The 15,107-nt window shown below is 38.7% G+C and overlaps 1 protein-coding gene across 1 annotated transcript in view; it reads left to right on the top strand.

The window, feature by feature from the left end:
* Positions 1–2,671: 2,671 nt before the first annotated feature.
* The window catches only part of LOC139741092 (coiled-coil domain-containing protein 154-like), a 39,124-nt gene continuing 26,688 nt past the window's right edge, over positions 2,672–15,107 (top strand). The window contains exons 1-5 of the mRNA XM_071651682.1: positions 2,672–2,727; positions 7,723–7,894; positions 10,239–10,486; positions 10,849–11,107; positions 13,904–14,096. Of these exons, the coding sequence (XP_071507783.1) occupies positions 7,839–7,894; positions 10,239–10,486; positions 10,849–11,107; positions 13,904–14,096 (756 nt within the window). The 5' untranslated portion in view covers positions 2,672–2,727; positions 7,723–7,838. The remainder of the gene's footprint in view (positions 2,728–7,722; positions 7,895–10,238; positions 10,487–10,848; positions 11,108–13,903; positions 14,097–15,107) is intronic.

Genomic DNA, 15,107 nt, shown 5'->3' with positions numbered 1-15,107 from the left:
AACACTCGGGGACTGGGTCGCATACTAGCAAATGGTGACGAACGGAACCATTTCGATTGGGAACCATTTATAGGTGCTCATCGGAACCATTTTGCGAGAACCATCTGATGAGAACCATTTTGGAGCCTACGAGAACCATTTGAGAACCTTTTTTTCTTAGAGTGTAGTATAGGACCTACAAGATCTATAAGTTTGATATTTTACTGACAAGAAAGTAAGAAACAATGAAAAAGTAACAAAAAGGATTATAAAACAATTGTTTCGTTTTTTCAAATTATATTTACCTGTAGAGATAGTGGCTAATATATGTCTATTTTGAGGTGTACCGAGCTCATCTTTTTACTGATATATAATTGGATTGTTGATTGGCCGAGCATTTTTCTAGTTACAAGAGTGTCCCATATTTCTTACCGTGTCCCATTTCTCCCCGGTCTCTCCTATGCTTTTAAGGAGAAGGCATCACGGAAAGCGCTTTTTGCGAGAAGGGTGTCAGAAACATTAAAAAAAAGATCTCTGGCACTTTTACCTCGTCCTCTTACATTTATATCGTCTAAATTTTGACCAATGACATTTTTATCTCTGGCATTTTGACCACTGACATTTCGACCACTGACAACTTTACCTCTGACTTTTTTACGTCTGACATTTTTACCTCTGACATATTCACTTCTGACATTCTTACCTCTGACATTCTTACCTCTGACATTTTTACCTCTGAACATTCTTACCTCTGACATTTTTACCTCTGACATTTTTACCTCTGACATTTTTACCTGACATCTCCAATTAAGCAACTCCCTTGTGTTACAAAGAAGGGGGTTATTTTGCCGTTTTAAGCTGTATTTCAGAGGAAATGTTAGAATCCCATGAGGAAAGTGGTAATCTTGCGTACGGAACAACTACTTAATGTTTTTTTTGTTCAATAACATCTCCTTGTAATTAATACCCGGACTGAAAAAAAAGGAGTATAATGCATTCGGTATCTCGAAAAATAAAAAAATAAAAAAATAAAAATATAACCACATTGCGCACATTTTGTGTATACTATTGTTCGACATACAGGTTTATCTTTCGAATTAAGTTATTAGCTAATGAATGCGTGTTTTTATGCTTATGGTATAGCATTTTACATAGAAGTACTTTTTTTTTTTTACTAATTTTATTCGTGTGTCTTATATATTCTTCGGACACTGAACAATTGCTGCCGAAAATATTGAAGGGGACAGCGAATTGTTGCTGGCTAGTCCGATACGTTGTGTTTTAGAGTTACAAATGTAATAATGCATCGTTCATACCTTAGAAGTGCTGTCTTTTATCAAAAATTTAACACCTGCGAAATAGTGCGCAGAAAACTTCGCGGTGGCTCGGCGCATGGGTACCACTCCATTCGTGTTTCTCCATCCCTCCCGAACACCTCCCTCATCATATCTCGATGTCTCATGCTCACTCTCTCCGATTCCAATAAATCAACTTCGCGTCATTTTTTCCATACACTCTTAAAAAGAAAAGGGTAAATCAGCGTTTTAAAAATGTTGTATTCACCCCTTTTCTTGCTGTATCTATAGCACATCTAACTGTTGGATTCAGCTGGATAAAAGGGTGCATATCTTAAAAACGCTGTCACTCCTCGCTCCTTTTAAATGTTGATTTACCCTTTTCTTTTTAAGAGTGTAACAATGTGACATGTTATTACGACGTATACTTTGAACTGCAATGTAATTTCAAAATCACACCTGAAGATAACCTCTCAGTTGGCCGTCTGAAAGTTGAGGACGCGACCTCGGGGATAGCCTTTTGCAAATAGGCAGCTCGCTATAATCTCAGCACACGCGCACATAGATCAAGACCTAGTCCGATGTTTTGCCGCCATATTTCTTAATGTGTCTCAAAATACCTTAACAGCCTATATTTATGATATTGCATGATACATCACGAGGATACTGGATCTCTATACCTACAGGAAATTCCTGGCGGGTTTGATTCAAAGTTTTAAAAAGGCTGCTAGTCTTTGAAAACTAAGGTTTTATTTTCTCCAAAGAGATTGTGTTGTTTTAATACATTAACACATCAGTAATCATTTTGAATGCTTAATTGTAGCTTGTTGGTATGTGTATATCGGCTAACGTAAAATAATATTTATGTATTCAAGTACACATATTCCTACTTTTTATTGTGCTTGACTGGCACACATTTTCCGTTTTGTAATTTCGCTTAAAATGGGTGTGTTTTTCACCATTGATGTTACTGATTATATCTATTGCCGAAAAAGAGGGACCTTTTAACATCTTCTTTTTTTCTTTCCAGCAAGGTTTCCTTGTCTTCTTATGGAGTAGCTCCGTGGTCTTTTTTTTTAAATTCGATTCAATAATGGTAAAAAATGTTAAAATTGTTGTATTGTTCGAATGAAGACAATATAGAAGGAATTTAATTGAAACTACAGGCTCTGTTCTATAATATGTCATCCCTCTTTCAGCATTGATCAAGATTATGGGGGGTGCATGCGTTTTCCGTTCGGGCGCCGCTCGAGCGAGAATCAAAGAGATTTTTCTCCTCCTCACCACTGTGTTGTCACTGGGGAAAATCTCTTTGGCGAGAATCAATCAATCAGGAATGAAAACCATGTGACCATTTTCAGCCAATGAGCATTCATCCTTGTCACTTCGATACAGTACACAAAATGTACGTGACTGCGAATTCTCGAAGGCTATTTCATTAACCAATGGAAAGGTAAGAAATTTATCCACTTCTATAAATGTCTTTTTTTGTAATGTTCAAGTGCTTTGTTTGGCATTACATATTTCAAGCTCTGTATGGGTTTTCTAGGCAAAGCGATGGGAGGAACACGAAATTCCATCATAACCGGTTCGCAGCTAGTGCAGCTGCAGATTGCCGCGAAGCCATGCCGAACAGACAGCAAACTGACCCTGATACACCGGGGGAAATGTCCGCCGTGGTCCCGCTAAGAGCGAGCAGCTAGCTAGCAGCCTTTACCGTATCGATAGGTCTAGTTGTTCCACTGGCGCTGGCACTGCACTGCGCTGACAATGCAATGCAATATTAATAATAATGACTATCCATCAGCATCACCGCACCATCAGAATTTGCACTCGAACGTTAGATTGAAATTGTGACTTGCAGCGCATAGTCATTAATCTAAGCTGGCTATGCGTCTACTCCATGACCATGTCTGATGAACCAGGAAAAGTGTCGGTTCAATTGCCGTCAGTTCTACTTCAATTATACATTGATTGTGTCGTCTGTGGTCTGAATCTGAATAGTACCGTTGCGTTAAGTAGGCCTATTTTTGTGTCCTCCACCTCCCTGTACTGACTGAGTTATAATCATTGCCAATCGCATCGATCAGTAACCCTCTAGTGCCTACAATGTACGCAGACACAGTCAATGATATTTCACTGTAGAGTAAACTTTTCCCAAACTTTTGATGCAAATCCAAAATTGTGAAACAGAAATTCTGTGATGCTGTATCGCATGGAGTATAAGATCTAATGTTACTTCTAATTGTAGACAATTCTACTAGAAATGAATGAGAAGGTTCATCTTCTGAATGATAAAACATTTAGATCTAGTTTAAAGATATCAGCTAAAGACTTTCTCTGCTTTCAGTTCACTATTTTTTTCCCTCACAATGTTGACAATGACATGTTGAGCTGAGGTTGCTGGTATTCCATCGTTTGAGCCCCATCACAGCAGCATTTATTCGTCAGTGTTGTTCATCATGCCAATCATGGATGATTCGATAAAATCCTTCAGCAGATGATACATTGATAGATCTGGAGCATTTTCACCAAACAGCGACAAACTATGATGCTTCTATAGTCTTATCATATATGTAGTATACAAATGATGCACAGGATAGAGTGCGCCGCACCTTCACTAACGCCACGAAATAATCCTGTGCATCATTTGTTTTATAAAATGGGTCGAAAACTAACAGCATTTTTCATGTACCTTTGTGGGTCAATACCAGTCAGCTACACGTAGCACTCGCTCATGTCCGAAGATGTTCGTCCCAAATATTTGCGCATGTCTCACTCGGAAATCCCGCACATATAAGTACTGTACATATAAGAGTATACGTACGCCACGTGTTATGCACAAGAAAGGCCGGCTGGCAGCCCGAACTAGAAGTTGTTTACAGGATTGACAGCGCGTATAGTAGCGCGCGACGCACTTGTAACAACTGATTGAGTGCGCACTGCTAGTGTAAACATTGTGACGTCAGGCCGTGCATGTTAGTGAGAAATTAATGCACGCACACGTGACTCATTTCAGCGCTTCCAATTGGCTACATTCTTGAACCCATTTTATAATTCTTTTTAACAAAGAAAAAAGTCTCATCACGAAAATGAAAATCGCCTTCAGACACCCTAATGTTATATAGTTCCATTGTAGCCCAACCAGACGCCGTGCGAAGCTCGGCCGTGCCACTTGTGTACAGCGACAGGGCTGTGTATAGTTGCTTCCATTGTAGACTGTCTACATGTAATAAATAAAAGACTTTGTATGACAAAGTCTATAAAGTCTGTGAAGGTGTAGATTGTAACAGTAACAGCGCCAATTACAGTAAGAATTAAGAAGTAAACAGTATAGAAGAGATAGCGTATGACACCTCTGAGAGAAGAAGGAAGGGTGCCAACTGCCAATGCAGTTTCATAGTCCCTACACGCACATATTCCTCAGTCCTAGTATCATATAGGATAGGCAGCCCATAGGATATGTGTGTATGGGTTAGGGTTATTTGTGGACTTGTTGTGGTATGAAGTATGAGAATGCTGATAGGGTATGAAATTGCATTAGCATCAAAGGGGGAATATGATGTGTGATGATCCCACTGAATGCAGAGCTATGTGTGAGTATTCGAAGATAAATTTCAATGCAGTGTAATGTGAGGCTTTGGTGCATGTTCTCCTTACAGAAATAATTCCTTCCTCTAGCAATCAGCTCGTATGAGAAGCTAGATTGCTTGGATTATTGATGCAGTGCAGTCATTTGCTGATAGCCATTATGACAATATGAATCAACGCATTTTTATGCATCAAACATGTACTCTTTTAATACCAGACAGACTGTCGAAAAAAAATTTAAAAATGACAGTCTGTCTGGTAAGAGCAACTTGTCCAAAATTCATTGTATTTTGCTGGCTCTTTGCACATTGCCAGTCATGGCATTTAAAAAAAAAAAAATGCTTAATCTCTTGTCTTGAATGCTTGTATCTAACATTACACAAAATACACGAACAGTTCCACAATCATTGTAAAATATGCCTTGTTTGCATTAAACCCGAGGAGATTTTTTTTTTTTTTCTTCAGAATCTGAACACATTCCAAGTCTAGGTACAGTACTGGTTGAAGTGGGGATTCAGGTTTATAACATTCTGAAGTGAGATAATGAGAAACCTCTTATGAAATATGAAAGAGCATGTAATTTTAAGAAGGATTCAATGTTATTTGATGAAAATTGGTTTTCAAATGGCTGAGATATATCCAAAAAAGTGATGATAATAAAAGGCGACAGGCCAGACCTTTTATTAGGATCTCTTTGTTTCACCTTGTTTTTGGATATCTCAGCCATTTCAAAACTGATTTTCATCAAATAAACTTTTGATACCCCTTAGAATTGCATGCTCTTTGACATCTCATAGAGTGGTTTCCGAATATCTCGCAAAACGTTAGAAGCTGAATCCTCACCTCAACCAGAACTGTACAGTCCCTTTAGTGCATGATGATTTTTTTTTTTTAAATCACAGTGTGCAATATTTACTCACAATGTAGGAACATGAAAGATTCCGTATCAAAGTAACTGGTTCACTATAACGAGTGAAGACAGTCTTATTACGTGTAGTTTTTATGGCTTTAAAAAAATCAGGGAAGTTTAATTTGCAGGGCCTTCTCTCTTTTATAGTAAATTATGTGGTGTCTAATACACTCAAGCCTCAACAATCGAGCCTCAAGTATCATATATTCACTCATACATACCATGTACAATGTATCTATGAATTACAGTCAAACCTGCTGTGGCAACTGACAACCGCCTGTCAACAACAACCTGTGCATTATAACCACTGTGGAAATTCTCCACAGAGAAAACATGTTGCTGAGAGCCTATGTATGTATGTGTATAGTGACCACCAGCTTTTAAAGGGGAATGAAACCCAAATACATATGTCTGTGCATATATGTAGGTTGATTAAATGCAGCAATATTAGTAGAGCCCATCAGGGAAGTTTAAGGAAAATCAGACAGTCCGTTGAAAATTCATGAAATTTTTTCATGAAGTTTTAGTGCTGCCATTGCTGGATGAAAAGACTACAATTGTAGGTGTACTGCAGTTTGTGATGTCACTACAGGCCAACAATTATCTAAAAACTGTACCGAAAGAGAATCGCACAAAATTTTATTTAGGGATTTTTTTGTGTGTGTGATAATCTAGTATGGTTTTATAGAGCTACCTAGATATATAATGTGTAGATGGTAATGTAATAATATGTACATCACATTATGACTCATTTCCCCCAAAGGCAGCATCTAAATGTCAGGAAATGTTCCTGAGCACTAATGAATGTTTCATTGGATTTTCCCAGAGCATAGCGGTATATGCGGGGATGACTCTGAAACAGAACAGAACAACTCTCTTATTAAAACAAACAACAGCAGCTGACAAACCACTCCTCTGCTATATTATAATTCAGAATCAATTATTGGATCAATACAATTTTAACGATGGTTGCAAGCAGCTGAATAGCAATCAGCCTAACCTTCACCATACACTGCTGATGTTAGTAATACGCAGATGAGTAGATGATAATCCAAATTTCACAGTGGTCACTCATCATTCCGGAATGCAAAATGTGGCTCTTTTGCCAAGTCATGTATAAATTGCAATGTAGGTATGTGCACATTCAGTAATACTGTAAAAGTGGATATTTTCGCGCTTGGCCAGATAAAAAGAGTTTCACGTCTTTTTGATTCCGCGGAATCAAGACGCAAAGGACAGGAACGTATGGCAAGCAAAAATATTTGAGTGCTTTTATTTATTTTCGCGCTAGTTTCTGGTTGTGCGAAATGCGCGAAAATATCAACACCACGAAAATTTCCACTTTTACAGTATCTTGACTTGAAAATTCTCACAACCCACAATAATCAGAATGCAATGACATTGGTTCCTAAGAAAGAAATAAAGAAATGAAAATGTGTGTACAGTTTGTTCTTCCTGTTATATTTGCTTGATTATGCATGGGCTGCATTTGATGACAGTTTTCAAATGAGGTATGAATAGTGGGATGCATACCTTGTTTTAACCATTACAGCTCATTATGTTCAGGGCTCAAGGTATAGCTGTAGGCATTATTGCATCTAGTCTACCCAAAGGACAGCATATGAAATTATAATATCTAGGTGTACTTGGAGCATATGATACTGCTTTCCCTGAACCTCCTGATGCATATGTGTGCATTTATTTGGCCATATATTTTTTTTGGACATTTTTGTGATTTTCATTGCTTACTTGTTTTTGTTTTGTTACTCTTACTATCAACATTTAAGAATGATTTGGTTCTTATATTTGTTTAAGCTACATGTATATGACATGTCTTTCAGTTCTTATGAATTTACTCTTACAGTGTGGGTGTTTTAATTTTTTTCTAACATTTTTTTTCATACAATGAAAGAGGAAGCATTTGCATATTTCCTACAATTATTCCAGGTGAAAGCGCTTGGCCATTGACACGAAAGGAGATGACATCGGAAAGAGATGTTTTTGAGGGGTAGCGAGAGAAAGTGTGCAGGCAGCTGACGGAACAGTAACGAGAGAGAGCAAGCATGTTCAATCCAGATGGATCATTCCCTTTCACACCTGACAGGGATATTGGCCAACAGTATGAATCTACACCCTTTTCTTTTTCCTTTATTTTTTCAAATTATTTTGTATGTTGTTTGTTTGTAATTGTGTAAAAGACATCTCGATTGGCTGTTTCATGTGATTTCTTTGACTAACACTGGGTCAGTAACATTTCCTTTCGTCCTTGTGTTCCCATACATTAAAGTCCACTCTTTGAAATGCAGGTTTGCTGTATGATTGATGTGCTGTCACTGCACTTTTAACTCTTTATAGTAAACAGAATGGTAGTAAGAATCATACATTCATGTTTATCATGTACACACATTTTAAGTGCTCGAGCACTAGTCTATGGCTTGAGGAGCAATAAAGAGGGAAATGTCAATGAAATCTTGATTACGTATGCAATACAGTACTAGTAACTATTAGCACACTTTTAAAATTGCTTAATGTGAGGCACTGTTGCCTAATCCTGTGCTCTGGCAGCTCTGCACAATATCATTAGTTATGTAAACAGTGATCCTTTACTTGAAGTTAAAATGGTGATCCTTAACTTGAAATTAAGGATCACCATCTGAATGTAACTATTGTGTTATCAGTAGATCATTAGTAGATGTCGCATTTTGAATAGTAGTACTTGTACAGAGTAGTAGTAATACTGTATATGCCAAATTCCCGACGATTTCACGAGAGGTTAAATTCGCGATCGTGGAGTCCTGTACTGAACGGAGATAATGAACATGCGTACAGGTACGTCACATCCACATAGGGATCAGAGTCAATATTTTCGTGTGTCTTTAATTTCGGGAATAGCACCTGACTCGCGAAATTCGCGAAAATAAAAACCTCGCAAAATATTTGGCGTATACAGTAATTTATGTACACACCTCTGTAACCTTGGAAATGGAGTTGGCAGCCGGTAAAGTATGTATGGAAAACTTTTAATGATGCAGTAGACTGTCATGTTTTGTTTGCACTTTGCACTTTGCACAGAAGCTTGCCGTGCATACTCCAAGTTGAATTATTTGACGTGCAATTGGAGGTTGACACAAGGCTCTATTGGTTCAGTACTGTGGTGAAGGGTTGGGGTAAGGAAATAACAAAAAGATGAAAGGGAAATTTGAGATGAAGTGAAGATAATATGAAGTCAGAGTAGTAGAAATATATGGTTTGCCGTTGGGGTATATATGTTTGTTTGTTTGTTTGTTTGTTTTTTATTGCTGTTTTGTGGAGTGCACCGGGCAAGCAGAATGGATGATGTTGTTATCTCAGTGAAAACACTCATGTGATGGCATTTGACCTGATGGCCAGGAATACTATCAGAGCAGCTTCCCAAATGGCAAATCTTTCCATATTCCTGGCTATTCTAGGGCTTGATATCGTATTATAAAAGCTTGTTTTGATTAACTTGTGTTACCATGACATATAATGGTATATGTGGTATATGATATAATACAAGGGGTTTGGCACACTGTCAGCTGATTAAGATGTCCTCTCTACTGGCAATGCTGTGACATCATCTCATACTACAGTGTAAATTACACTTGTACACACACATGTACACACACGATGCAGTTACAGTTGCACACAGGGACATTGGTGTATGTGCAACCGTACTATGTACATGCAATGTGTGCTCTGCATGTATGTACTACTGTAATTAGTTGATAACGATTGTATTGTGTTGTTACAAACCCACATGGCTTAACTTTTGTCTTTATAGAGCAATGACATATTGACATACTGTGTTCTCAGAGGACATTATGGGTGGAAAATAGAGAGGGATGGCCCAAATGAAGCAGATAATGATCATATCAATGATAGTATGTAACAACAAAGGAAAAGATGCAAAAAAAAAGTGCATATGATAATTGTATTGTGTATAATTCTGTCTGGCATTTGGCATGAATTTTCCTGGGCAGCCATTATTTGCAAGAGTATTATTTTTCAAGAAATGTATCATTAGTGTGAAATTCATTTTAGAAGCTATCTTTGTAATGCATACCAAAGCCATGCGGAGCTGTAGACACATGTCAACCAACTCCAGCTTTGAAATGGTGCTCTGCCCCATTAGTGCATGAAGGAAGAAATGGGTATAACACTGCATCCTTGGTAGTATATTGTGAGTATTTGTCCAAAGTGATTACTGGTAGAAACATCGTCTTAGAGCTACATGTACTACCAGTTTTAAATGCCCAGCTATAGCATGTTATTAATGGAAATTATATTTCAGTCTCATTAAGAGTTTATTTGATTCTTTATTTTGGCTAATTCATGACAAACATTAAAGACCGTTGCTTTGACATGACACGTATTGAGACCCCCCCCCCCCCAAACAAAAGTTTTAATAAGCAGTGACATTTGTTTTGATTTTTCCACTGTAGGGCCTTTGGCAATAAATTTGGAGGCCCGCAGCCTCTTCCGGGAATCCCTTCGCAGCAGACACCGCAGCCGAGCCTGGAGAACGCCCTCGTGCCGATTGGCGGGCGTCGCTCCCAGCTTTCCCAGGTCCCCGGCAGCCAGCTGTCCATGGGGGACTACCAGAATGGCCGCCTGCAGCAGATGGAGAATAGGCTTGGCATCGCCGAGCAATCCAACCGTGCTCTGCTGGAGGAGGTTGTCCGCTTACAAGGTGAACACTCGACAGACTGCGAAGAAATATATCCAATTCTGTGTCTATTCGTTTCGACATCTCTCAGTTGTATTAATGTGCAAAAGATGAAGGCACTTTTTTTTTCATTACACCCAGGGAAACACTGCCCTCAAATGATTCAAAGCTAATCACAAGTCGATCTGAAGTACCCCACTTTTAAAGAGTTGATGTGCTGTAGTCACCATAATTTGCACAGAATCAATGAGATCTTTTGAATAAGGGTTTGTTTTCATTTTGCCCTAAATCCCAGTGAATGGATATCAGGGCAATATTCCTTTTTATATCACATTCATGCGTAAATTGCATGTATAAGATGTGGAATCCCTATTTTCTATTGTCAGGTGAGCTAAAACAATCACACCGGAGAACAGAAGACTCTCTGCTTGCTGAGCGGCAGGCGCGGCAACAGCTGACTGAAAACATCCGAGCCTCCAATGACCTGATCGGTCAGCTTGGGGCGAGGCTGAAGAGGGCCGAGGAGCGGGTGTCCGACGAGAGGACAGCGGTCGGGGCACTGGTCAACCACACCAAGCAGGTGGAGCAGGCTGTACTGGGGAGCCAGCAGGAGTTGATGGCTAAGAAGGACCAGCAAATGGCCAAGTAAGCATGCCAGTTGGTGGTGGTGGTGGTTGTACTGGTGGTGGTGGTGGTGGCGATGGTGGTAATGGTAGTGGTGGTGATGATGGTGATTGTGGTTGTGATGGTACTAGTGGTTGTGGTAGCATGGTGGTGGTGGAGGTGATTGTAATGTCTGTGGTGGTACTACGGCACGTAATACTGATGGTGGTGGTGGTGGTGGTGATGATGGTGGTGGTGGTGTTGATAGTGATGGTGGTGGAGGTGATGTTGGTGGTGTTCATGGTTTGGTGATGTTGATAATGGTGATGATGATGATGGTGATGGTGATGACGGTGATGGTGGTGTTGATGGTGGCGGTGGTGGTGTTTACTCGGATGCTGATGCTGATAGCAATGTGTTGATATTGGTAGTCATAGCAATAATGGTGAAGAGGAAGAGGAGGAGGATGAGGGACTGAATATAATATGGTGATGTTGGTGATGATGATTGATGTGGATTTGGTCAGATGCCTATGTTTGCAGTCATGGTATCGTCTGCTTGGTACTACTGACCCTCGCAGAATCACAACTACTTCATTTCATTGGCACATTACATGAAAACAGGTTGCCAATTGCAGTAAAAGCATTAATGGATTGGAAAACGAAAGGGGGAGGATGAAGTGAATGTCATGATAGATATATGAATTTTACAGGGAGAGTGATGCTCAACTAGATGAGAAATAATTATCTGCAAGGATGATCACCTGTCATTTTAATAACATTAGTGGCATTAATCTTTTTACAGATGTACAAAACATAGAAGAATTATCAGGTGACAGCCTATTACAATGATCAGAAACTGACCAGAGATGAAGTACACATTAGTCTCTATCAACCCGAAAACTTTTGAGCTAAATAGACTGAATAGTGGAGGAAGGATGAGATGAAAATAATGCTTGTGTATTGCAGCTTTGGAAATAGGATGCAAAAGTGGGTATGGGTCTGTACAGCATAAATTTGCAGCATCATTTGTGATGTACAAACATCCTGCCCCCAGTGCACAGGGACCTTTGGCATGCGAGCAGGCATGATTGTATTAGGTGACAGGGAGAATGGGTCTGCATTATCGGCCATTATGAGATCTTGTTTGCCCTGTGCAATCTCGACCCGGTTGTCTGCTCGAAGAACCGAACTGATGAATTGCAACTTTGTACATTGACAGTGTGACATTGACAGCCAGGGTCCATCAGTTGTATTAAGTGATTAATTATAGATATTCCTGTGCACACTGCTTTCATCTTCGCCATCCTTGCTCTTTCTTTTGTGTTGCACAATTGATGTGACATTGATTGACATTCTGCTGCATGAGTATGCCCCCAAAATATTTAATTTTGTGTAGACTAGTTACATGGACCAAAATGCTAGGCATCGACCCTTCCATGCTCTTACAACATAAGGGAATGCACTACAACAGCTAAAGAGAAGGAATTAAGTACAAGCATAAAAATGTATTGGAATATGTGCTTTTTTGGTAAGAAAATATGCAGGAGCTGAATATCAAGAGAAATGTAGTTCGATGAATGACACACAATCATGTCTGCCAGGACTGAAGAAAACGCATCAACTTTAGGAATATATTTGACGTTTGCAGACATGTACAGTGGAATAATACACAAAAGGCTATATGAATATATCTATTGGGACTCTTTATTTTGATCAACTTTGATAGCCAATCATTCCCCCAGATGAACAGATGACCTTATATGTGGAGTTGACTGTTACACAACCTAAATTAATGAATTGTGCTCATATGCTGGTTTGTTTGAAATGTGGTATAAAGAAGTGTTCTCAGTAATAGAATTACAAAGCGTGTGATTTTCAATTCTTGTATGCTATTTCAAGCTTTATGTTATTTGAAGCCCCCATTGTGATGAAGTTTATCATCAGAGAGAGCATTCATCTATATATTTTTATGCAGGGGTGGGGGTACATATTTACATGCCAAATTAAATTTATAAGCACTTACATAGATTCTATCTGACATTATATAATTGTACTTGGGTGAGTGAGCTACAATTTTCAACACTGTAACATCTGTACTTTGCAAACTAGAAAGACAGATTTATAAATGCTGCTGAATTAAATTAGGAAATGCAATATGTCTTGTTTATACTTGTTCAAAAGGAAGGAGAGTGAATAAAAGAAGTGATCTGTATTTCATGAATTTGTGAAAACAATTTTTTTACGTCAATGAGAGTATTAGGGCATTTCGACTAATGTCAAGAAAGTTAGATCCATTTGAGTGTACATTTTGTAGATTAGTCACACAATGTTCCGCTGATATCTCAAGACAGTCATGTAAAAAGCTGCAAATGTTTCACACTTTCCCTAAAAAAGATGACATATGATATTCTATTTATATCATGGACATCAAGTTATTAAACACGTGGAGTTACAACACGTATGTACGTGTAATTATTAATTCACAATGCAATCTGAATAAGAATCACCTCTTTTTACTTGTGTTTTTAATAGTTTTAACAGCTATTAAAATTTATAAAACTTTGTTAATATAAGCATCTGATTCTTTCAAACTTCAAATGATATCTGATATTACTCATTAAATGACTTCATTTCAAAAGGGATTTCATATTTTTGTAAAGAATGTTAAAAACTTGAACACACAGTATGAAGCTCTCTGTGTCCTTATGAACTAAATCATTATTTTTATTTTTTCCCATTGTTTAGAATGCACTTTTGAAATGTTGGCACGGTACGAAATATGTTAAAATATTCATTTGTTTGATAGTTAATGGGATTCCTGCACTTTTTCTTTAAGATATGCGGAGCTCAGAAATGATCTGGATGAGGCCAACCGGATGAGGGAGCAGCTGGAGCGGGTGATGACGACCCTGGTCGATGATGTCCGGCAGGTCAAGAGCCGCACCGACGCCTCACAGGTGGAGATCAACAGCCTGGTGCACGACGTCAAGGAGAGAACCAAGAGACTGGAGGAGGACAACCGAGTCTTGGTGAGTGATACGAAAGATGTGGTCAGGTACCAGTCTGTACTTTTGTGTGTGGTATGAGATATTGTCTGTAGAGACTTCAGGGAGATTCAAAAGATATGCTCAGATACCAGTCTCGTACGTCTGCATTGTGGTACTGAAAAACCAGAACATTAGCGGCATGAAACTTTTCACTAATGAGAGCCGATGACCATTCTTGCGCCATGGAACTTTTGCAAATGTGTAGCCTTTAGATATTTGTCTATTAAAGGGAGTGAAGTGAGATAGATTTGTATGCATATGACTTCCCCATCTCAATTTCCTGTGATAAAATACAGAGTTTGGATTAATCATAGTTACACATCAATCATATTACATTCCCACTTGTAGCTTGTCTGCTTTAATAGTAATATCACAATTTATTATTATTTGAACTGGCTGAGGAGAATATTAGTATCATATACATTTGTACCACCTTCATATTACCCCTGGTTGAAAGTATTGTGTTAATTCAAGCCATGTAATAACTTTGTCCCAATCATTCTTTCCCTTGTTATTTATCCGCATCATTGATATGCATGGATTTTTTTGGTATTTTTTTTGTAAATTGTACAGAGGGTAAGACTAGTTTGCTTCTAATAACTCATTCATCCACTGCTGTGTGTTTGCATGTTTCATCATACCCATTGCAAAGAGTTCTCACTAACTTACCATATCACATTTGTGTATAGACCCATTGCGGTCTTTGAAACTATGTGTCCTGGAAGAAGAGAAAAATGATTTTTAAAAAGATTAATATTATTGTTTTATGTTGAAATTTTTATAGTGGTTTTATCATGATGGTTAGAAGACCACAAAGTCTGAAATAACCACAGAGATGTATACTAATAATATACTAGAGCGCGGACTGCGTGTGGCGCGTACGCAGTGCTCGTGTGCCGAGATGAATAGGCCGCGCGCCATCTTTGTCCGGGCAAAAACAAACATCGCGTCCGGGCAGCGCAGTAGTGGTGGACACGTGAACACGTATACACA

The sequence above is a fragment of the Diadema antillarum genome, unplaced genomic scaffold (genome assembly GCF_040938485.1).
Source record: "Diadema antillarum isolate AM-2024a unplaced genomic scaffold, OU_Dant_1.0 seq00000901_RagTag, whole genome shotgun sequence".
Taxonomy (NCBI): Eukaryota; Metazoa; Echinodermata; class Echinoidea; order Diadematoida; family Diadematidae; genus Diadema; species Diadema antillarum.
This window is presented reverse-complemented; position numbering and strand designations above follow the sequence as displayed.